The sequence below is a fragment of the Trematomus bernacchii genome, unplaced genomic scaffold (assembly GCF_902827165.1).
Source record: "Trematomus bernacchii unplaced genomic scaffold, fTreBer1.1, whole genome shotgun sequence".
NCBI lineage: Eukaryota > Metazoa > Chordata > Actinopteri > Perciformes > Nototheniidae > Trematomus > Trematomus bernacchii.
In genome coordinates this window covers 8,532,907-8,555,815 of record NW_022987720.1, presented here as the reverse complement: position 1 = coordinate 8,555,815, position 22,909 = coordinate 8,532,907, and the positions used below count along the sequence as shown (strand labels likewise).

Sequence of the window (22,909 nt, the reverse complement as noted above, 5' to 3'; positions counted from 1 at the left end):
GATAACCTCATCTTGACTAAAGAGTCCAAAAGACAAAACAAAATGTCACCTCAGGAGATCAAATCTGTGCAAACACACAGCAGCCAATATAAACTATGCCGCAATTAAACACACTGTGAATTAATTAAGCCCAGCCGAGTTTGCATTTCCAATTATCGCTCATGCAGACACACCCCACATACATAAAAGGGCAGAGGGTAAATTCAATTACAGCGGAGCAGCCCTGCGGAGATTGAAATTTGGAGGGGGAGGTTTGCTTTGATAATAAAAACAGGAATCTTGTGTGTAAATAAAAAACTGCTGCCGTACTTCAGAGAAGATTGAGGTGAAACGGAGGTATAAAACAAAATAAAAAAGATGCCATTTACCTGGAGAGCAGATACAAATACTGCCAACCCTGAGTGTGTGCAATTTTGTAGGAGTATAGCTGAATACGAGAGTGTGATATGGCTAAAGTCACAGCAAAGCCGCTCTGATTCATGCATTCAATTCCCAGCGGGGAGTCTCACATGTGTAATGGCAACAGGAAATAAGTGGATTTGTTTCTGAAAACAAGCAGTTTGGAAACAAGCCAAGGTGAAAGAAATGTATTCCTCACCGTTTTAAAAGCTGTCAGAGATGCGTGGTTCAACAAGGACGCTGTGCCACATTTCATTCGATTTATTGAACCTTAAAGAAAGAATGGTGGGGTTTTATAGCAACCACGAGTCATATTTTGGTAGATTTCACCACCCAGCCTACAGGTTATGATAGTGTTGTCTGGCAGCTTTACTTAATATTGGGACATGTTAAACACAGCTTTACTCAAGGAGTGAACGCTGACATGTTTGTAATCATCTAAGTCACTTATTACAGTTCCTCAGCTTCATGGTTTCAAAAGTTTGCAGGATTCAGGAAACCATTATTACTGCCCGACAGCCGCCATTCATCTTCTCTCTGCACATGTCAGTGTGACAGATACAGAGAATATTGAATTGGACTCCCCCCTCAATGATAGTTGACCTCTGCTGGTCTGCATCTTCCTTTAAGTTGCCAGGTTTGCACTAACTGCATTCCAAATCAACCATTTGTTTAAAAAAAAAAAATCAAAATATATATATAAAAAACCTATTAATATAAGTTAATAATTAGTTAAAAATTAATTAAAAAAAAAAAACTAAAAACATAGTTCCTCTCAAGTCCTCCCATTTCCAGCTCATGACAGACTCGATGCAATTACATGTTGAAATGGAAATGTTGTGTTCAAATATAATGTTGTATTTACACATACTATGGATGTAAATGGTCTGCTAACGCTAAAATCCCAAAGTTCCCTTCAGAGGGAGTTTCTCTCCCACACTCTTCTCCCCCGCCTGAAATGCCTCCATTGGACTCCTTTGTTTACTTCAATAACATAGAGACATCACTATGTAACACTTCCATTACGATTGGCTAGAGCTCCAACACATTGTTTGCCAGCCAGCTAACCAATCAGAGCAGACTGGGCTCTGGTTTCAGACGGAGGGTGAAAATAGATCCTGCCGCATGAGAAAAATAAAGAGCTTTTTGAACATTAAAGCATGGAGACATGTCACAGTAGAGGCACAACATCAAAATATGAACCAGGAAATTAGCATAACATGTCTGCTTTACAAAAGTTTGACACTGAGTCCCAAATCCAAATTCTCTAGAAAAAGCCTTTATTATATGATTGACATGTGGGCAAAAACTGCAAAACAAGACTGGTTGTAACAAAACCCAAGTTCCCTTTAATTAACCGTGCTCAGATCTGATAAACATAAAGCGTTTATTGTCTTTGTGAATCATAATAATCAAACCTAGCATCAATTAAGCCAGTAAACATTCAAATACATGATAGAATCACAGGCTGGCCAAATTATTGTAAACAAATACCAAAAACATGAAGAAAAAACGAGGAATTTCAGTAAATTAAAGGCATCAATACAACAAGGAGAAAAGAACGGAGATAAAACACAAACATTGAAAAAGAAAAAAAGGATTACGAATATCTTTTGGGCTCACTGATTGTCAATAAGATGAAATGGCATACATGCAGAGGTTTTTCTGACAAGCTGAGAATAAAAAGCAGAGTCGATAAATTGAGGGCAAGAAAGTAAAGCCCGTGAAAAAGGCACATTTCACAACTCCAAACAAGAGTCATCAGAATCTCATCTTCAATATCTAATCTTCCATTGGTCAAACGCTCAAAATGCCACATACACAATGCCACATACACAATCCCACATACACAATGCCACATACATGTCTCCAGACTGAAGAGTACAAAAAGAAGAGAGAAAAGAAGTAAACACAAACATGACATGAATTATAATGATTTTTTTTCTGGATGCAGGGGATGATACAGATTCCACACAGATTAGACGAAAGCAGACGTGTATGGACACAGAGGCTTTGCGTTTCGTGATAACTGATGATCTCAAAGCTGTGATATTTGGTACACACTTAGGTGGTGACAGTAAACCCATAGCACCTCTAAAACCTGCAACATTGCTACAACCATGCATGAGTAGAAACCTTTGGTGCAGCACATTACCTTTCAATTTACACTGCATTACGGCAGTTGATGAAAAATCAGAACCGACCCGCTAAATGCTCCACAACTCACCCCTAATGCTTGGATGGCATTTACGTGGAGCAAAATTGTATAAGTATTTAAAACAAATGTGTGGAAAGTTATGGCCTTAAGATCTAACAGCATCAGTTAAGCCATTTACGGGACATAATGTGCACAATGTTTTCCAAGCAGAGCGTGGTGATCATATTTAACACAAGGTAAAGAGGACTGCATTATGGGACATTTATCATTTTTTAAAGACCAACAATAGGGATTACACATATGTATATTTGAGCTTCGGCTGCCACAATTGTCCCCGTTATTGTTAAATTGTGTCCATATGACTTTTGAAATGTTCACTAAATCTATGGAGTCATCTCTTATTGTTGGATTAAGGAAGTAAGAGTAATCTGAATGAGAAAATACGCTTGCATATTGACGGGAAATATGTTTTTTGTTATGATTATCAATGCTTTAAGAGGATACATATACAGGAAAAGGGAACTGCATTATGTAGTATTCTCTATTGTTATAGATTGACCCACAGTAGGGATGTCACATCTCAGTCTCAGCTGCTACAATTTCAACCATTTTTCAAATGTGTCCATACGAGTCCACCAACTTTTGAGATGTTCACTTCATCTATGTAGTCATCTATTCTTCTTGGTTTTGGGAAGTTAGAGTACACTGAATGAAAAAGTATGGGTGCATATTGATGGGAAATATGTTATGATTATCGATGCTTTAAGAGGATACATCTACAGGAAGAAGAAGCTGTGTGTGCCCTGGATGTGTCGCTGTGCAGATGGTGGCACCATGTAGCCATTTCAATTTAAGGAAAAGATGTTGAGCCATCAGACAACACATTTTCAGCTTTCTATCATGTTATTGCTCTTGTGTGAGCAACAAAAGTGAGAAGTTAAAACACTTGGTTAAGTTGTGGTCACATTTTTCAACACCTGACCGTGTTGCACTTCTACCATGGAAATGTACCAATAAAATAACAATAGGCCTGACAGGTTTCAAGACATATCCAAAATATTGCTGTTGCTGGATGCTGCTTTTGCTAATTTATAAAAAAAACGAATTTCCAATGCTATAAGCGTCCATTTACCCCCATTTAAATCTTGTTCATCTCAAATAATGTGCACCGCTAAATTTAGCTAGACGTTCAATTAAATAAGACTAAACAAACCCTTTTAGAAGTATGACACCGATGATAAAGAATGATGAACATTTGAGAAAATGAGATCAAGTGGAAGATGAAGGCCAAAGATAAAGTCCATTAACAAAGGCACAACTCAGATATGAAGCTGCCAGGTGTCAGTGAACTCAGCATTTCTAATCTACAGTATAGTGGGTAGTGTGTAAAGCTCTGTCGTCACATTTGGCTCACCACTCCTCACTTTTTGGCTACCGATGCCTTCCCTGTAGCCACAGCTGTACATCACTATTATCCTGTCAGGTGTTGGGCAGTGTGATAGATCCACGGTGATGCTGACAGAGTTGTGAATGGGTGCTGAGCAGTAAAAGACGGGAGACATGCCCTGTGTGTGAACTTCATACACGAGAGGCTGCTGATAAACAGAGATGGAGTTCTTCCTGGAGGCCTATCTGTCAGTGGATCTGTCACTGACTGAGCTTCATTGTTCACGAGGGGATCGGGGGGCAGCCACCGCTGATGAATGGATGAACGTCATCCAAACAGTTTAGCAACAAAACACAAGTCTGATCAGACAAGCTCTTTTCTTGTAGTTATTATTCTATTTCAATTGCTTGGGAACAATGTAACATTTTGACCTAAAGGTCCAGAGGAACCCTCAGGATCTTAACAACCTACCTTTTTCAAAATATTAGGATCTGAATGAGGCATACTAAAATAAAGAATTACAGGATGGACAAACCACAAGTTTCTTAAGGCGCCAGTCTGATTAAAACAACGCGTTTGTCTTGTCATCAAATAGTGTCTTACAGAAATTACCGTGAACCTTTCCAACGTTGAAAACGAGTTATATAACCTAGTTCTTTCAAACTCTTAAGATATATTTCTCTTAATGTGCAAATCTTCGTGGAAATGTCCAACTATCATGTGTTTGTTGCCAAAAACATCCTTTGAATAAATGACCATTTAAAGATCCCTTTCCTTGTTGTGAAGCACTGTTCCAGCATTTTTTATGGAACAGAAACACTTGGTCCCTTTTCACAAACTTGATTATATTACAAACTATTTAATATATTCAACAAAAGTCCCCGAAAAAGCCATCCTGTCCAACCAGCAGCAAGTAAGGCCTTGTGTACAAACAGACTGGCCAAACATGCTTTCTTCAGAAAGTTCTTGGAACAATGAGTTTTTATTTCTTGGTGTCAGTCAGGATGATGTTGGCTGTGACAAACATGAGGCAGGAGACAGCCCACACTAAAACGAACCCCACCCAAAAGGTGTGGCGGAAGGGAGAGCGGTGCTTGTTGATGGCATCCCGGCCCACCGTGGGCTCTAGGTGGCGTCGAGAGTAATACACGAGGCAGGCTGGGACTATGTACTGGATGCCTGTGCCAGCATAGGCTCCTGTAATTCCCACCAGAGACTCCAAGTTGTTTGTGAAAAACGCCACAATGATTGGGGGAACCAGGGTAATGAGGGGAAACACGATCCGGTCTACCACCCAAGGGTAGGTGCCTCCGTCCCGATAGAACAGGGTTTTCCAGTTGTTGCGCAGAGTCACGGCAATGATGGGGAAGTTGGTGCTGATGGTGAAAACTGGGAACAGGCCCAGGAAGTAGCGCAGGATCGGAATATTCAACACGTCGCAGTTGTCCGTGAAGTTCAGGGTGTACATGTCGTGCAGCAGCGTGCTGTCGAAGCAGAAGATGGCGGTGAACGAGAGCAGGACGTAGAAGACCAGGATCAGGGAGTAGTCCACCAACACCAGGGTGCCCACACGCTTCTTGTCGGAGATGGGCGTCACCAGGGAGGGCAGGGAGTGTTGACACATGAAGGAGTAGACGCACACCCCGAACAGGTTGGGCACCCCAGAGAAGGAGGCGACCGTTGGGTGGCCCTTCCCTGAGTCTTTCCCGATGCGGATTAGAGCCAAGATGATCATCATGGTGAACGCTGCGAACAGACAACAGAGGAGGCCGAGTTAAGAACAAACTATGACAGTAAATGACTGACAAAGAGCACAATACAATACTCTATGATAAGCTGGAGGTACATCACAAAGCCTCATAAAGAGAGATGCATGGATACCAGATTGGGCAATTGGAAAAATATATCCACTATTGAGGAGGTTGATTTTCTGGAAGCATTGTGTCATTTTATTTTGGTCATTTATTGGTCTGCTCCCCAAGAGCAAGTCATTCCACACTGTCCCTCCTCCTGCCTGTTAACAGTGGGGGAAACAGAGCAAAGAGCCAACACATGTTCCCATCCAATTCAGTGGATTAAGGATTCATTTGGACCAAACCAGAGTTGGTGATGTTTGAAACAACTGAAAGACCATTTTGATTAGTTTAATGATGTTTTTATCAAGTGTTAATGAAAGATGTGTCAATATGGTCAGTTACGCACAGACGCTAATGGCGCTTTTCCACTGCAGCACGGCTTTTTTTTGCTTTTCCACTAGGGGTAGTTCCGGCTCAGGGCTACTTTTTCACCTTTTTTCTGGACCTCCAAAATCGAGGTTCTTACCGGGCCAACAACCGGGCTAAATATGCTAAACTAGTGACGTAAACACTCTCGACTGCTGAATGGTCAGAGAGAATCGCTGGCAAGGGGGCTACAACTAGAACAAAATGAACATATTTTACCGTGATTTAATTGTAATACACGTTTCAAAATGATGCCGAAGTAACAACATACTGATACCGGTCTGCAGACAAGACGGCAGGCGAAAAACCTTTTAAAATGTGTGTTTTCTGAATGGAGATCGGATCGATCAGGCTAAACTAACGATGTATATGCTCCGTCCACACTCACAACGGCCTACAGACATAAATAAACCAGCGACTGTATTCTCCATGACACAGACAGTCTGTGGTTTGTACTTGTTTAACTTTTGTCTAGTTTCTGAACAGATATGAGGAGCTGTGAGCTCTGAGTGCTAACAGCTAACGGCTGATGTTTTGGTTTTGTGGTTCGCATTGAAGATGACATCACGGCAGTTTTACGCAGCGTCGCTCCGCCCGCCGAACAGCCGATCGCCCCGCCTACACTGCGTTACTATAGTTACTACCCCAGTTGGTAAACTGTAATGGAAACGCAGCATAAAGTGAGCCTGGCCTACTAAGGCCTAACCATACCGTACTAAGCCGTGCTAGGTCCTGCAGTGGAAAAGCGCCATAAGATACATACAATCATTGGTTGTTAGGCTGAGAGTGCCTGGTTTTTAAAAAAAGAAATTACATATGTATACATGCATGTATATACATATATATACATACATATGTAAATAAATACATATTGGCAAACAATAGTGGATATTGGTCAGTTGGCTATTTCAGATCAGCTGCTGAGAGTGACACATAGCTTGAAAATGTTGTAGGTGAGAGCTTCTGCAAACAAGGAATTGCAAATTGAATTTCCTTTGTTTACCAAGATTTTGAGTCAGTTGCCTTAAAGACGTAATCATTTGGTAACATGACCGGAGTAAAATGTGGCTAGACAATAGCCACCATAAGCTAATGGTTCTACCAAAACCAGACTGTTGCAAGGATGTTGCATTGTTAAATAATTTGGACGTTTTTATTTTTAAAAAGGAAGATTGTCCTTTCATCAAAATGCACATTAAATGAAAGGAAATAATTTTTGCTGTAGCTGCTTCATCAGATGATACAACTAATACACTTAATCAAAGAAAATAACACATCAAAACATATTGGTTGGATCAAGTGCAGACTCTTTCAGTTTAGTTTGTGTTGTTTATCTAATTTTATATTGAGTAAAACCAAGGCATAGTCAATTCTGTAATTCCAATATCATACATAAATCAAGAGGTCATATCCGTCTCCCAGCTTGCACCTGTCACATAAATGTTTTCAACCCTTCGTATTCCACCAACGAACCCTAATCCAAACTTGAAGCAGAACAAGGCTGTTACTTTTTTTTTTTTTTAAACCTTTGTCCCTCATTTCCGCAACTCATTCAATCCAAAATGTCCCTTTTTATTATACATCTTTAAAGAAGTACAGTATGCCATTTCTTAACATGTCATTTATATAAAAGACATCAATCTAGACAAGATGGAATTGTTTATGTTGCCATGACCTTGACTTTATACTGTAGTCTATAAACCCCCCGTCCTGAAACAATATGCACAATCAAAGTAATGGTGATAAATTACATGTGGGTGACAGAAGAGAATTAACATGTCATGAGCCTTTTTCCGATCAACGTTTTATACATCATCTGACACGGTCCAAACAACCTTCAACAATGTCAGTCTGTTTATGTCTTACACTGTAAACCAAACTGTATTTTCTACCATAGTCTACTATCAATCAAGAAGATTCACCACAGCTGCCTGGTTTTTATATTTTTATAAATCTCTGTGGTAATAATATGAAAGCTGATTGTTGATACTCAGGGTGTTTCTCAATCGCGAGTAAAGCTGCTGCAGAGCCACTATTTCAAGCATACTACGTCATCGAGTGCCGCCGAAGTACTGTTCCAATCTCCAGCATACTTGGAAATCTACCGAGCCCGGCGTACTTCGTTTGGAGAAATATCGAGGCTGCACATGAGTAGACTCCGCGGTCTTAAAATCCCCACAATGCTTTGCGCACGGACCAATTTCCAAAATCTGTGGTGGAAAATGGCGGGGCCTCTCATATGACGCACACCTGCTAGCCTGTTCCACTCTTTGTTTTCCAAATGTCAGGAAGTATTCTTGACTCGCTTCTGAAGCAAGATGCTCGGCAGACATGTGCTACCAAGCAAGCGTACTCGCAATTGAGAAACACCCTGTATAACACATGTACTGATGATAACATCTAATTTGTTTTGAATCCAGGTTATATTGTGTTGAATTTATGACTGCACGATATTGGAAAAAAGTGACATTGACACTTTTCCCAGTGATATGTATTGCATTCCAATGTACCTGTTTGAAGGTTAAAGGTTTGTTTGGTTAAAAAAAAAAAACTTTCTGTGACAAAAATATTTTTCATACGACTGACCTTGAGTTTCTTTTGCAACCAAATCTTCCTTTCAGTGTTTTATTGTCTTACTTTTAGTTTATGGTTGATGACTAGCTGGGCCTGCTTTTATTTGGTTTGATAAATTGAGCAAGAATGAATGTGATTGGTGGTTTGTAGTGGTTGAAAAGCCTGCATGTGGCTGTATGTTATTTTTCATTATTACATAGGCTTAGTTGAATACTTGATTCTGATTGGTTGTTCATTCTTGCTAACAGAATGCTGTGAAGGAGAACAGACCAATGCTAAGGAGGATCAAGGGACTATGTGCAGTCATAACAATCCACAGAAAGAAGTCCGGTCAATTAAACGTCAACTTTGGACAATAAACATTCGTTTTCATCCATCAGAATACTTTGGATTAAAGGTTAAAAGACAGAGAAAGAAACAGAACAAAACAGACAGAAAGTAACACTTACAGGAACACGGAATGGGCTCTGGCAGTGTTTAAAGACTGGTTAATGGGAAAGAAACGTAAACGGACTTGGACAGTTACAGAAAACCTCGATCAGTCATCTTAAGTTACAATGCTATTGCCACAGTTCCAGCCATTGGTACACCATTGATCTGACATTTCTTCTTAGCGGATGCAATTTTTTTATATTTAATAAAAGAATATATATAAATGATCTTTGCTGTAATTTCACCATTGTGCATGCAAACATTGAGATTTAGAAGCGGAAACCATACATTGTTGAGTACTATTTTTAAAAAACATTGTTTTGATTTCTTTATTTTTAACCACTTCTTCAATTCCATGTAAATTTGCCATACGATTATACTTAAATTTCAATATGGCAATAAATACTCTGTAACAGTACTGCTTTAAAAAGGGAAAATAATATGTGAATAAAGTTTCTTCTCCCTGTGTGGAATTGCCCTCCAGCTCTTTGTCCCATGAACATCAGGCATAAAATAACAACTAGGGCAAATGTCATGGCCCGACAAACTCATTGGAGCCAGGTGAAGATGGAGAAGCCCCCCCCCCCCGCCACTCTCCACCTCCTACTGTTCCTATTGCATCTCCAATGAATTCCCGGAGGTGCCCCTCTGGAGAGTAGCATGAGCGGAGCTAAAGGAGTCCTCTGAGCGTGGCCGTCCTGCTACGGGCTGACAGTCATGTGTACGGTAAGCCACCTCACCTCCACACACACTTCATCAGCCCGTGACACCAGGAGTTAGTCATAGCCCCGCGATGGCCAGCAGCCAGCTCGGAAAACTTTTATCATCGAGCTGTCCTTTAAATGCGGGGTGACATTTAGGATGAACCATCATTTGTCACACACATGCAGAGAATGAATTTATAGCATACACTTCCTCTGGGAGTGATGCACATGGAGGAGGGAGAGATCCACGCTGCCTTTGATGGAAATATCCAAGAGGGTAAGAAGAGCTTGTCCTAGAATAGTGTTGTTTGTGTTTCCGGCAAAGATTGAAACAGGATGGAAGGGGAAGTGTGTGCAAGCCAAGGTGGGAACTTTAAGTTTCAAACTAGCTCTATTAATCAGCTTTTGCAGTGGCACTTTAATGTATGCCAGGAGGGTGAAATTCATTTCAATTATCAGGGACGGATTGTACAAAAGGGAGGAGAAACCATCAGCGACAAAAGACTTCAGGATTGAGATTAGTGACTGAAACTCAGCAAGAATGGAAGTATCTTTTGGGTATTAGGAGACAAACTAGAGAGAAAGCAGGAAAGGAAGAATGTTCACAGAAATGAACAACATTCAATTAAAAGTAAAAGAGGGATGGAACTTAAAACAAGAAGCAGGTGACACCGACCAAATAAGAGTGGATGAATACAAAAACACTAGTCCAAATTTGGGGGAAAACACCAAAGGCTTTTTCTGAGGAGAATTGGTTTGGGTTGTGTGGCACAACAATTGAGTTAACTTGATACGAGTTGATTCATTGTTTATATCCATTTCAACAACACATATATCTGTATTTGTGTTCACTTGTCAGAGGACTTTATGTCTAGAAAGTCTGTTTACATCTTAATGAAAATAAATATATCAATAAATACAAAAAACAAAGATGAAGAAAAATATAATATTTCTTCCAAAATAAAAGGACAAAGATTAAGACGGTTTAGCCGTTCGTTAGCATTTCTTTATGTGTTTCACATACAATGGTTCTATATAAAAGGAAGGAAGATAAACCAAGCCAGATTTAACTTATCATTGAAAATTGCCAATGATGCAACTGCTAAATGAAAAATAAATGATCCAGGTAGTGAACTACTTTGATTGTTTTTTAATGGGACATAAATCCAGGAAAGGTTATCTAGGGGCCACTGAGAGAGGAGGCATCCCCAACCATAACATATACATACTGTATGTGTTGATTGTGAATAAACAGAACACAATTACATTCCTCACTCATGTTTCATATTTGTCCATTATATCAGAGTAGATTTAAACACTTCAAAGTCAGTGACCCTTTTGCACAATTGTTTGATATGTAATGCATACTTGGCCTACCTCCAATGTAATCTCTGGCTCTGGAGTAGAGCTCTATATACACAGAGGTCAAATGGCTGGGCTTCAGACCAACCTTCAAGGACACGTTGCTACAGATGCACTGCTGCATATGACTATTTCCATTATAGAATGATCTTTATATTGTCTATATTAACTTTTAAGTCTATATCAAATATATCTACAGATAAAATGAAAAAAAGAACAGGTCTCATTTAAAACCATTTCTGAGCCAATGACGATGTAATTTGCTTACTTTTTAGGAGCAACACTCCAAAACGCAAAGAACTTGCACATTCTCACTTTTTTGAGCCTGAAACCAAAGATTATTTGGGGATTTTTCTGGGTAAATGATGCATCCATTATCAAAATATTTCAATCATTGCACAGACGTGTACAACAGTCACTCAAAATATATTTTTTATATCTACTTGAGGCAATAGTGTCTGCTGTATTGCTGCGTATATTCTCCACCTCTCTCTATTTTAATGTGTGAAATCGCTACCCATCAATACAACCCATCTGTCTGCTCCCTTTGCTCTCTGTCTACTTTCTCCTTCAAACTCTCGTCTTCCCACCTTTCTGTCCGTAAGACGCTACGTGTGAAACTCCGAGCACAGCCACCAGTCTGCCTGCTGTACATGAGGTAAGGTTCAGGACAGGAGAAAAGGGAGCTTTCTCCTCTCCGTCAGGAAGGAAACAAGCATGGGGCTTTTAATTAAGAGTGCCAGGGGTGGTTGGCCACTGCTACATTAACTTAAGCAACTTTTCACAAGTTCAGCCAAGATTTAGATGCAGCAGGAGCGCCTGAGAGAAAGGACAGCACGTACTGGTGAGATCCCAGTTACAATAAACTGAGGGTTAATAACTAAATAACGGAAAATCTTTCTAATTGCAAAATCTGAAGGCATAACATTTAATCCCTTTCTGCCCACATTTCACACCGCGCTATGCTAATTAGAAGTCATTTATCTTAGTTAAGACACAGGAAGTAACCTCTTATTTTTCAAAGAACATTGAAAGTCAATCAGATGGTAGAGAGGAGCTGAGAACAAATTCCCAAGAATGAAGCTTTTCATAATGTGCTCATTTGTCATCGACTCTAAGCCGCACTGTTCTACACCAAGGTGGACAAATCACGTCCCACCCATGACAATATGTCATGTGGCAGTGAATCTCAATGCCGAGCACGACGCAGCCATGAAATAAGCACGCATTAGCTTTGATCAGCGTGGAACAAAACAAAGGCTGGTGCTTTATTTACATAGTAAATTCAGTCTCATGTAATTGGATTGATGTACGCCATATTCAAATGCATTATTCAATGACTATCACCAATTGAAACCGATAACACAAGCAAATGCATCAGCCTTACACCGTGTTTTAATCTAAACATGTCATCCCTTCTTACAAACATTATTGCTTGCGCCTTACTTTATGATCTTTTTACGGATTGACAAGATGAAAAAGCCTCTTTAAATGATGTCAGCTGATGAAGTCTGATCTCATACATTTCTACATCTTCCATTACAAGCCAGCAGCAACAAAGCCTGTGCAGATATCTGTCAGAATATAGTGATTACATTCACTTCCAAACACATGCTGGGGCACGGAAACACTCTCCCGTGCATACAGTATGAGGCAACACAACGGGAACTGAGTCAATTGAGCATGTGTCAAATCACGTCACACGTCCGCATAACTATTGCCCGTCCATCCTGAAGCCTGTGATTTATATTTTCTTTTATGGGGACGGCAATGACCTTGTGAGGAATACCTCGACTTTACAACCCCCCAGAGGACGCTCCTACAGCTGTATTCTCACCGCTGGCAAACAAAGCTGTTGCGGCTAAGCCAAGGCTGGCAGACACTCTCAATGCTCCAAGGAGTCATTGGGTGCGTACGGAGAAGCACTCTTCAGAGGCTATCTCAGAAGAGATGGGATTCCTGAACTCAATTAATGAGGAGAAAATGGTAGAAGGTGAGGGGTCATCAATCTCATGTGCGATGAAGCAAGAGAACGCTGCAGGCTTGGGGGTCTCGCGCCTCGTAGGGGAAAACTCGGACCCTTAAACGGAAGCATTTCATTGATGATGGTGAGAAGGTCAAGGACTTCTCAGCAAGAGGAGTGGCACTACTGCTTCTTAAACATATATGTCTTAAGGATATAGGGATGGGAATAACGTGCCTACAGTACATGACTATTGATTTCTGCCTCATGTTTCAGTTTATTTAGGAACAGAATCATTGCAAATAGAAAAACGGTGCTGTTGAAGTAGAGACGCACCTTTTTTTGGGGGCGGAAATTGCATTATTGTGATCAAGAAGTCCATGTTAAAAGGCCATGTTAGCAGCTGTAGCGCAGCACAGTGTTGCAAGGCTAAATAACGGAGCTTTTAAAAAAAATGGGGAAATGGTCATTTATAAAGTTAACATGTGTTCAAAGGGAAATGTAAACCGTTTTTGCACGAAGCAGTTGTTTGAAGATGTTATCACAGCAAATGATGATAGATAGATATTACAAAGTGAACCGAGTGGCATACTTTGTCAATGCAATTTTTTTAACAAATATTTTTTAATTAAATGTCATCATAAATAACCTTTTATTTTGAATTGAGTGTCTTTTATGCAAAGATTACAATAGAATACAAAATGTAATGACAAAGGTCGCCTGTATTTACTTTTTCCACCAATAATTAGGAATCGATCAATCAATCAATCAATCAATGTTTATTTATATAGCCCAATATCACAAATGTTACATTTGTCTCAGTGGACTTCACAGTTTGTACAGAATATCAGTATGACAATACGACACCCTCTGTCCTTAGACCCTCACATCGTACAAGGAAAAACTTCCAGAGAAAACCCACAGTTTAAAGGGAAAAATGGGAGAAACCTCAGGGAGAGCAAAGGGGAGGGATCCCTCTCCCAGGACGGACAGACGCGCAATAGATGCCGTGTGTAAATCGAAAAGATAATACATTTTACAGCGTAGGTAGACCAAATGTTTGGAAATGCATGTGTCTATAATAAGAAGATGAATCCACGAGGATGTCAACAATCCTGTGGGAGCCATCAGGGAAGTAGTATGATGAAAGTCAGGCAGGATCACAGTGATAGGTTCAGCCACGACTCGAAAACCAGGGGGGTATACTACGAATCAAGATTTTCGTTTAGCAAGCTAACTTCAGGGGTTTCCGGTCCTACGAAGCTGGTTCACTTTTTAGCGGGCTAGATAACTTATTCTGAACGGCTAGCCTCCGGAGCAGGATAGGTTCCAGGATAAAAGCACTGCCTGCTGACCAATCAGAGCTCAGTGTGCGGAGTTTAAAGCGATCAATTCATATGACGGGAGGAGAAAGGAAATACAGTTTAAACTGCCGTTGCAGGAAAGACGGCCGGCCAAAATCACCGACTGTGTGAACGTGAAAATTAATAGAATATCCCCTCCCATCTTCAGAGCAATCTGACTATTATAACATTAGCGTTAAGAAAGCTTACTTAAATATCTGCCACAACATAAGTAACCGGATCAAAGTAACATTACGTAGCCTACAGTCCGCGGCACTGTGAGTGCAGACGTCGATGTGTCCCATTATCATTCACATGATATCACATCATAATGTATCATATATTTCCTTATCTGAGTCAGCTTCTTGAGCCGTATCTGGCCGTGCAACACTCACAGTGTCACATACTGTATGCAGAAGTATCATTTTAAGCAACACATTAAGTTGACGAAACACTCGAGTCAAATGTAATTAAAGTCAGATCCACTCGTGTATTGGACGGGGCAGTGATATCATAAACCTGTTAATGTACGCATTCAAACACTTTTTCTTTTACCAGCAGTATTCACCTTGCAGCTGCAACTATGTGGCTTTTATCCTGGATAAAGTGTTTAAGTCATGGATGTTTAAAGTTTAACGTCTTCATATTTGTCTAATATTAGTTGACTTTTCATTCAGAGAAATATATGACGCGCTGCGCTGTCAGTACAGGGCTTGTCCATGTTTGTGATTGGTCGAACACTCCAAATACCACCCCTTTTATGTGAACGCACACCTAACTAGATAGGACACGGCTGGCTTGAGCGATCGAGTTGATAGCCAACGTCGTAGGACCGTTTAGCGAGAGCGTTTTTATTTTGGATTTAGTCAACCGGATAACTCAAAACATATCCAGGATATGTTGAACTAGATTCGTAGTATACCCCCCTGGACTCAGATCAGGACTCAGGATCAGCCACGACTCAGGATCCCAGCGTAGATAGACACCAAAAATTAATTTGGGGGAAGCTGGGTTATTTGGAACATGAGAGTACACAGGTACAGATCAATGGCCTTGGTATTGATAAAATCTTATCCAATCTTCTCACCTGTGTGGAAACACGGTTCTACTGTTTTCTCTTCTTGTTTGTCAATGTAAACATCTCCCCCTGTAGTGGTTTTAGTGTACATCCAATCATGCCATCATTAATTAAGAGAGTCCCTCCTTGCGCGCTCTTGGATAACCTCTTAGCTCATTAGTAGCCCGGGCTCTTTGCCCAGTTCTCACCAGGGTACCTCTAAGTTTAAGCTGTGGCAGAGCTCCATCACAAGAGACCCGGAGCTAAAGTCGAGGGCTGTTGGGCGACCCGGTGATAAGTGGTCGCCTTGCCACACAACAACTACTGTGATCTGGAGATAGGACTTTCAGCAGGCACAGCATACCGTTTATCACTCCACACTGCAGCTCAGGTTCACAGGGATGAGCCAGCCACACTCCATGACAACATCCGACAGCTTCATGAAAACATCAATTAGTCCACTCAGCCGCAGCGCTGACAACTTCTATATTGTCAACAGATAAGAAGTTCTTATCTGTTATAAGTTGATAACCTGTTTCTGCTTATTGATATATATTTTATCATATAACCTGTTTGTAAGAAGAATTATTGTTCCGTTTTAATTATTTAAATGTCATCATAAAAAATCATGATGAATTTAACTTTAAAAGCAATATTAAAAGTACACGTATATTATTATTCATTTTTGTACTTTTTCCTAAGGTATATTATTGGTAATTCAGGACAAAGACAAGCTTCATTTAGAAAAATTCAACAAATATAATATTTTTCGGAAATTAATGAGTAATGTCAATTAATCAATTAATTGCAATCGCAATATTGACCAAAATTATTGTAATTTTGGATTTGACCATAATCAAGCAGCTCTATGTCATACTGCATCTGCACAGGACTGATTAAAAGTCCAAAGATTTAGGATTTAAAGCAAAAGATTTAAAGTCAGACCAAATGTCTTCTTTTAAAACAAATGGCAGTGCAGCTTTAATTACTTCCTTCCAACCACTATCGCCTTGGAACGAAGGAACCTCTGATGTAAACAAGGCACTGAGGTCACCGACTATAATTAAAAGCTTAGAGGCTATAGACCCAATTGATCATGTTCGGGGGCTAAAGCAGACATCCACCAAACATTTCCCTAATCACCCTGAAACTCATCTCAGCAGGAAGTCAACTTCTCATTACGCTAAAACATCGATACTGAGAAAGGATGGAGGACAGGGGCACTAATCAAAAAAAGGGGAAGCTTGAAAGTAGTAGAGTATTATGAACACATAAATATATTAAGTTATATTGAGTAAACACATATATTTCAGTCCGAATTAAGTAACCAATCTGCAAACTTTACTTTAGCACGTACACCGTTGTGTAATTTGGAACCATTGCTTAATTCAAGAACATGGTAAAAAGCCCAATTGCAGAAAGAAAAACAATAGAGTTATATAACCATTGTCTAATTTCTAAGAAATAATAAGACACGCTGTCAATAAGGAGTCAATAACAGGAAATAAAGTTATGTAATATCTATGACTACTTGAGACTTTGCAATGCTGTGGTTCTTGCAATTCAAACATATTGATCACAGAAGCGAGGCAAGAATACTTCCTGGCATTCGGAAAACAAAGAGTGGAACAGGCGAGCAAGTGTGCAGGTGTGCGTCATATGAGAGGCCCCGCCTTACATTTTCCGCCATAGATTTAGGGAAATTGGTCCGTGCGCAAAGCATTGTGGGGATTTTAAGACCGCAGAGTCTACACATGTGCAGCCTCGAAATTTCTCGCTACGAAGTACGCCGGGCTCGGTAGAATTCCAAGTATGCTGGACATTGGAACAGTCCTTCGGCGGCACTCGATGACGTATTATGCTTGAAATAGTGGCTCTGGAGCAGCTTTACTCGACATTGAGAAACACCCAGAGTCCTTGGCTGACATTAGGCGTGTAATAAAAAGACAGAAAGTCATGATGTTTTCTGTTCTGAGGATTATACCTTCTTAAATGTAATAGTTCAGGACCTCTGAACTCTGGTTCATTAAGACCTGCTCACATTAACTGTCCCCCTGCAAGTTGCACGCTCTGGACAAACTGAACTTTCCAATCAACCATCACAATGAGTCCCCCTGACCTTCAGAAATAATAGCTGCCTCCCTCGCCATTTAACACGGCGCTGGGCAGCTGTGATGTCCCTGCGGGCAGATTCTTAGCTCCTGTTGTAGTAAACCAAGAGCATGAGAAGGATGGAGAGTCCCATGGATCACTGGAGCAATTAGGCGCTTTCACACCGCAGTACTTTTCCCACAAAGGTTCATCAGAACTTAGTTCATGAGAACTCTTTAGTTCTCATGAACTAAGTACAGATCGCATTCACACCGGAATAAGTTCCCTGAGGGAAGATTACGCAAATGAAGCCGCTGACGTCACTTCTTCTTCTGCTTTGGGTTTACTGGCAGGCCGCAAACAACTTCACGGCGTATACTGCCGCCCGAAGTCCCCGGCCGGAAGTCCCCAGAGTTGAGGACTGGCTTCAGTAGAAGCTGCTGGGACTCCCAGCAGCTTCTACTGAAGCCTTCCGAGTAAATCGCCAGAACGCCAACACCTCCTCATCTCCACCGCTCCCATGTTTTCTTTTGTGTTGCCGTGAGTTAGTCTCTCTGCGTTTGTGCACTGGGCTAATGCTAATGCTAATAATGCTAATGCGAGGATAATAAAATGGCGGCTTCAGAAAACGTTTTGGGAGTTTTACGGGGCGTGGTTTGCATTCCGCCCAGCCAATCAGAAATAGGAACCTTTTTCTCCCACGAAAGTCCCTGCTCTCTAGCAGGGACGGAAAAGGGGGTAAAAAGGTTCTCATGAACTCATTTTAGTTCTGGATTTTTTTGGTGTGAACGCAACATTTCGGAACTAAAGTGGGAAAAGTACTGCGGTGTGAACGCGCACTTTGAAGATGCAATGATGTGAAATGTATTTCGCCATCAAGATTTTTGTGTTTTAAAATTGAAACCTTTAATAGTTAAAATGTTACTTGGAAAAATAACTTGGCTTTTTTTTTTTAAATAAACTGTAAATGTTAAATAAACATAAAACAATTCTTCCAAAACTGAATCAAGGGGGATTCAATGTGATCATCATTATCAAGAGAAAGACCTTTTAAATTTAAAGGGCGAGAGAAAAAAAAAAAGTTACTTAAAAACACTAAAAAAGTGGGTAAAATAAATGTTATAGGTCCAGTCTCCCTCTTTTTAAAAGTTTTAAGCAGCAAACTCTTATTAAAAAGGGATAAGCCACATAATCATTTTAAGACATTTGTTAAACGATGATCTTATTATTTATTTTTTATGCAAAGAAATTGCAAAACATAACAATGAGAATTGCATATTAAGTTCATATTGAAGTATATAACAAACTTCTAATGATCCTTCTGTTTTGATATGAGTAACGGTATGTCCACACAGCAGCGTTAAAAAAATCTTGGAGGTGGGCGTATCTGAAGCTTGGGGATTTTTTGCGAGCAACGCGACCAACAACCAATCACATGAATCTCCCGCCCCCGACATACAAAGCAAAAAAGCCCGAAGTAAACTGGATATTAACTCCCCAAACAGGCGAAAACCTACCACTGTCTCTGCCACCTCCCTCCATGCCTGGCTCCTCCGGTTTGTATTCCGGTAGGTAAATAGGGACTGGTCATAAAGCACCGGGTGATTCCCTACCGCTAATTTCTCCTCCATTTTTGGGAATATGAGGAAATGACCTGCGGTATGTCTCTCCCAGCATACACGCGGTTTGATTGGCTAGCGCTTGAACTGTCAGATTTGCATAAACGGGATTTGATTGGCTGATGCTTCCACCTCAGCTTCAAAAGTTGAACATTGCTCAACTTTTGAATCCTGAGATGCCTGGAAATCTCCGCTCTGCTTCCCACAATGCAGTTCGGCGAAAAGTGAGGCAAAGTGACGTCACCCCATTCAAAGTGAATGGGCAGAAGCGTTGGAAGATTTGTTTAACGCTGCTGTGTGGACCGGCCGTAAGAATAAAACAAATATGTAACCAATTATTTTATGTGATTTAAATGTTTGGTTTCTTTGATTTGTTTTCATTCTTGTTGTATGCTCTATAATTTCTTAAATGTAAAGACAAGAAAAATCAGTTAAACAAGTGTCATTAGGACCGTTTCATCAAGAAACACCATATCAAATAATTTCACGTTCTTCTGAAATAAATGCGACAGCCACTGTTAGCGAGTGCAGATATATGCCACTGGCTCTGCAGTTAATAAAGACAGAAACGCCTCGAAGGCTCCCAACAACGTCTCAGGAGAGACGGACAGAAGTAATTAATACTCGTTTGCCGAGTGAGGATGGCTGTTAACTTATTCCCTTCCTCTCAAACCACTCGATATCAATTAGAGAAGCTCTCTGCTCCTGTCAGGGTTTGGGAGGTGGTCATCCGGAGAGCTGATATATAAAACCATCCCTCTTGCTTTAGGTGGGCAGGAGGTGAGGTTGCAGCAGTATTTACCTTTTAATTCATTTATCTATGTCATTTCCAAATAATTTCTATGTTTTTGTATTAATTTTGTTTGTTTTACCGTTATTTTTGTTACATTTTTCATGTATTTTGCGTAATTTTCTTAGAGCAAAGAAAATTGGTCTCTCACAGGCTAGTGACAAGTATAATCAATTTAAAATATATAATAAATGGCAAATGACCATACTCAAACTTCTGCTACCTACTGTAAGTTTAAGCAGGGCAACATACATCAGCGGCAGCATTAATGTCACATCCTAAAGCAGTTACACAGTTTTGTTTAAATTCACAAATGTCACTTACTTTGCCTCTAAAAGGTTAATGTGCTCCAGTGAGTAATGATATATGTTATATACAGCCCCATTCCTCTATTATTATTGTAACGAAAACGATAGACATAAAGGTTAACAAGCTCTTGAAATTTAGAAGGAAATGAATGATGAGGAAGTGCATGGTGTTAAAGTTATCCACTACATTATGTCCATATATATGGAGGAAGGAAGAGTATACTAAGGGCAAGGTACAAAGGGGTGTTAAGTTTCTCTTCATTTGTGTGTATATATCATTTAAAATGGCCGCCTTACTGCGTCAAACCTCGGCAGCGATAGAGCGAGAGGCCTTGCTTGTGCAGCTCAACAATCCTGCCACGTTCAAAGACAGAAAGCCTTTTCCATCTGGAGGTCATGACAGTGTGAATGCCTGAATGAAAATGACATGAAAGACAGATTTTTGCGCAGATTTTGACTTTTTAAAGTCTTAAACTTTTGATCAGCTGATGAACAGCCTGTTTGAATTTAAATGCAGTTTTCAATAAATTGCCTCCTCTCTACTTTTGGTCTCTTGCTCCTGTTTCTTCTTTTTGCATTTTTAAGCTCTACCTGCACCTGGTTACGATCCACCATTGCAAATTGGGCATTCGGAAACTCTGCCGCATGGTCCCCTCGTCCCTTGGAAGAGGCGGAGAGGTGGGTGTTTTTCATCTGTTGGTGGACTACCGGAGAGATTTACAGCAGGAGCACACGCCGTCCACCGCGGAGAATAAACAGAAGGGCAACCATGGCAACCATGCTCCGGGGTCTTCTTCACTGCTTTTGGTGTATTTTGTGGCGGCAGCAGCGCCACTTACAGGCCCGGCATATGTACTACAGCGTTTCCAGCGGTCTCGTGTGAACGGACACGTTAATTGAGCCGAATGCGTGTGAACGGAATACTTTTTTGAAAACGCATACGGTGCGTAAACGCAAACGTTCCCGTGTAAATGGGGTCTTAGTCATGAGATAACTGAGCCATGACTCTATCAGAGTACAATAGACCAATGACCAGATCACTGATCCCCCCCCTGTGTGGTCACATGGCACCTTGTGACTGATCACCTTCCTGAGTGCTGAGATTTACTGATGTAAGGCTTACAGAAATAGCATTAAATTCTCTGATAATCATAATTTCCATTACAGAAACTACACCCTCCAACCTTATCACTGTGAAAGATGTAGGTGCTTCATTCTTGGTAGTGATATATAGTTGGCAGGTGTTGTTTGGAAGAAAGAAAATAGTTCATAAAACTGCTAAATGAGGTCTACTCAAGAATAGCTCGAGTAACCGGGTCATGAATTCTGGAAAGAGACATTGCTGTTGAAGTTATTTTTTTTTAAATAAACATTTTGGCATTTTTTTGGCAAATGACATCAAACAAATAAGACTGATAAATCCAACTACAGGTAAGAGAAATATGTGTATTTTGGGTTGGCCACATTTCTGAGCCACACGCTTTAGTTTAAAGAAGTGAATTATGACATTAGCCACTTAAATAAAATCCTCAAATGTGGTTGTTATACTCAAATTGTATAGATTTTTTGTGTTTTGCAAACATGTCGATGCTTCTTTAGGCAAACAAATAAGTCAATTTGATTTGTCCTGAATGCACGCGCCTTATCCCCACATTTTTAACATGACGGAACATAGTTCATCATTTTTAATGCAGATGGTAAATAAAAAGGTCACTGGTGTTGAATGCATCATTATGTATGTAGTGTAGTGTTGAAGATGTTGCAGTGACCAAGCAAAATGCATACAGATGGCCTAAGGACACACACTGCCCTTAGCAACCGCTTCCCATTTAATTAAGGAACAATTAAGCGGGACCGCGGGCAAAAGAAATGACCGCAGTCAGGAGTTCTGGGGAGTAGGAGTCACACTGACCCAAGCTAATGGCCACACCATTGAAAATCCCAGCATGCACAGCAAAAGGCAGCCACACCATCACTCATGTTTGGTGTAAAAAAACAAGGCTCACTGGACAAGGAGGTGAGTACAGCTGAGTGGCAACATCGGAGACAAGGCCAGAGGCGAGGGCAGGAGGATCCAGCCAGATGCTAACCCCGACTATCAACAACTACCACCCCCCCCCCCTCACAGGGCAGCACATGTGACTGCAGGTGTATCTAGAAAGTGCTGAGTGATTGTGAGGAGGGGATGTGGGGTCATGCTGTAATGTTCAAAAAGCTCTTTTCTCATACTGCCTGTACTGCAGCACCACTTTTCACCCTCTATCTGAAAAACGAGCTCAGCCTGCTCTGATTGGTCAGCTGGCCGGCTCTGGTGTGATTGGTCAACGGCTGAAAGATGTTTGGGAAATGTCCCGCCACTGGAATATCCTGTACAATGTGCTAGCCAATAGAAGCGTGAGTGTTACGTAGTGATGTCATTATGTTATGGAACAAAACAAAGGAGCCCAATGAAGGCGTCTTAGGCAGGGGGGGGGGGGGGGGGGGGGGGGGGGGGCTGTAG

At 40.7% G+C, this 22,909-nt stretch overlaps 1 protein-coding gene across 1 annotated transcript in view; it reads right to left on the bottom strand.

The window, feature by feature from the left end:
* Positions 1-1,656: 1,656 nt before the first annotated feature.
* The window catches only part of tmem104 (transmembrane protein 104), an 82,634-nt gene continuing 61,381 nt past the window's right edge, over positions 1,657-22,909 (bottom strand). The window contains exon 10 of the mRNA XM_034143317.1: positions 1,657-5,690. Within this exon, the coding sequence (XP_033999208.1) occupies positions 4,927-5,690 (764 nt within the window). The 3' untranslated portion in view covers positions 1,657-4,926. The remainder of the gene's footprint in view (positions 5,691-22,909) is intronic.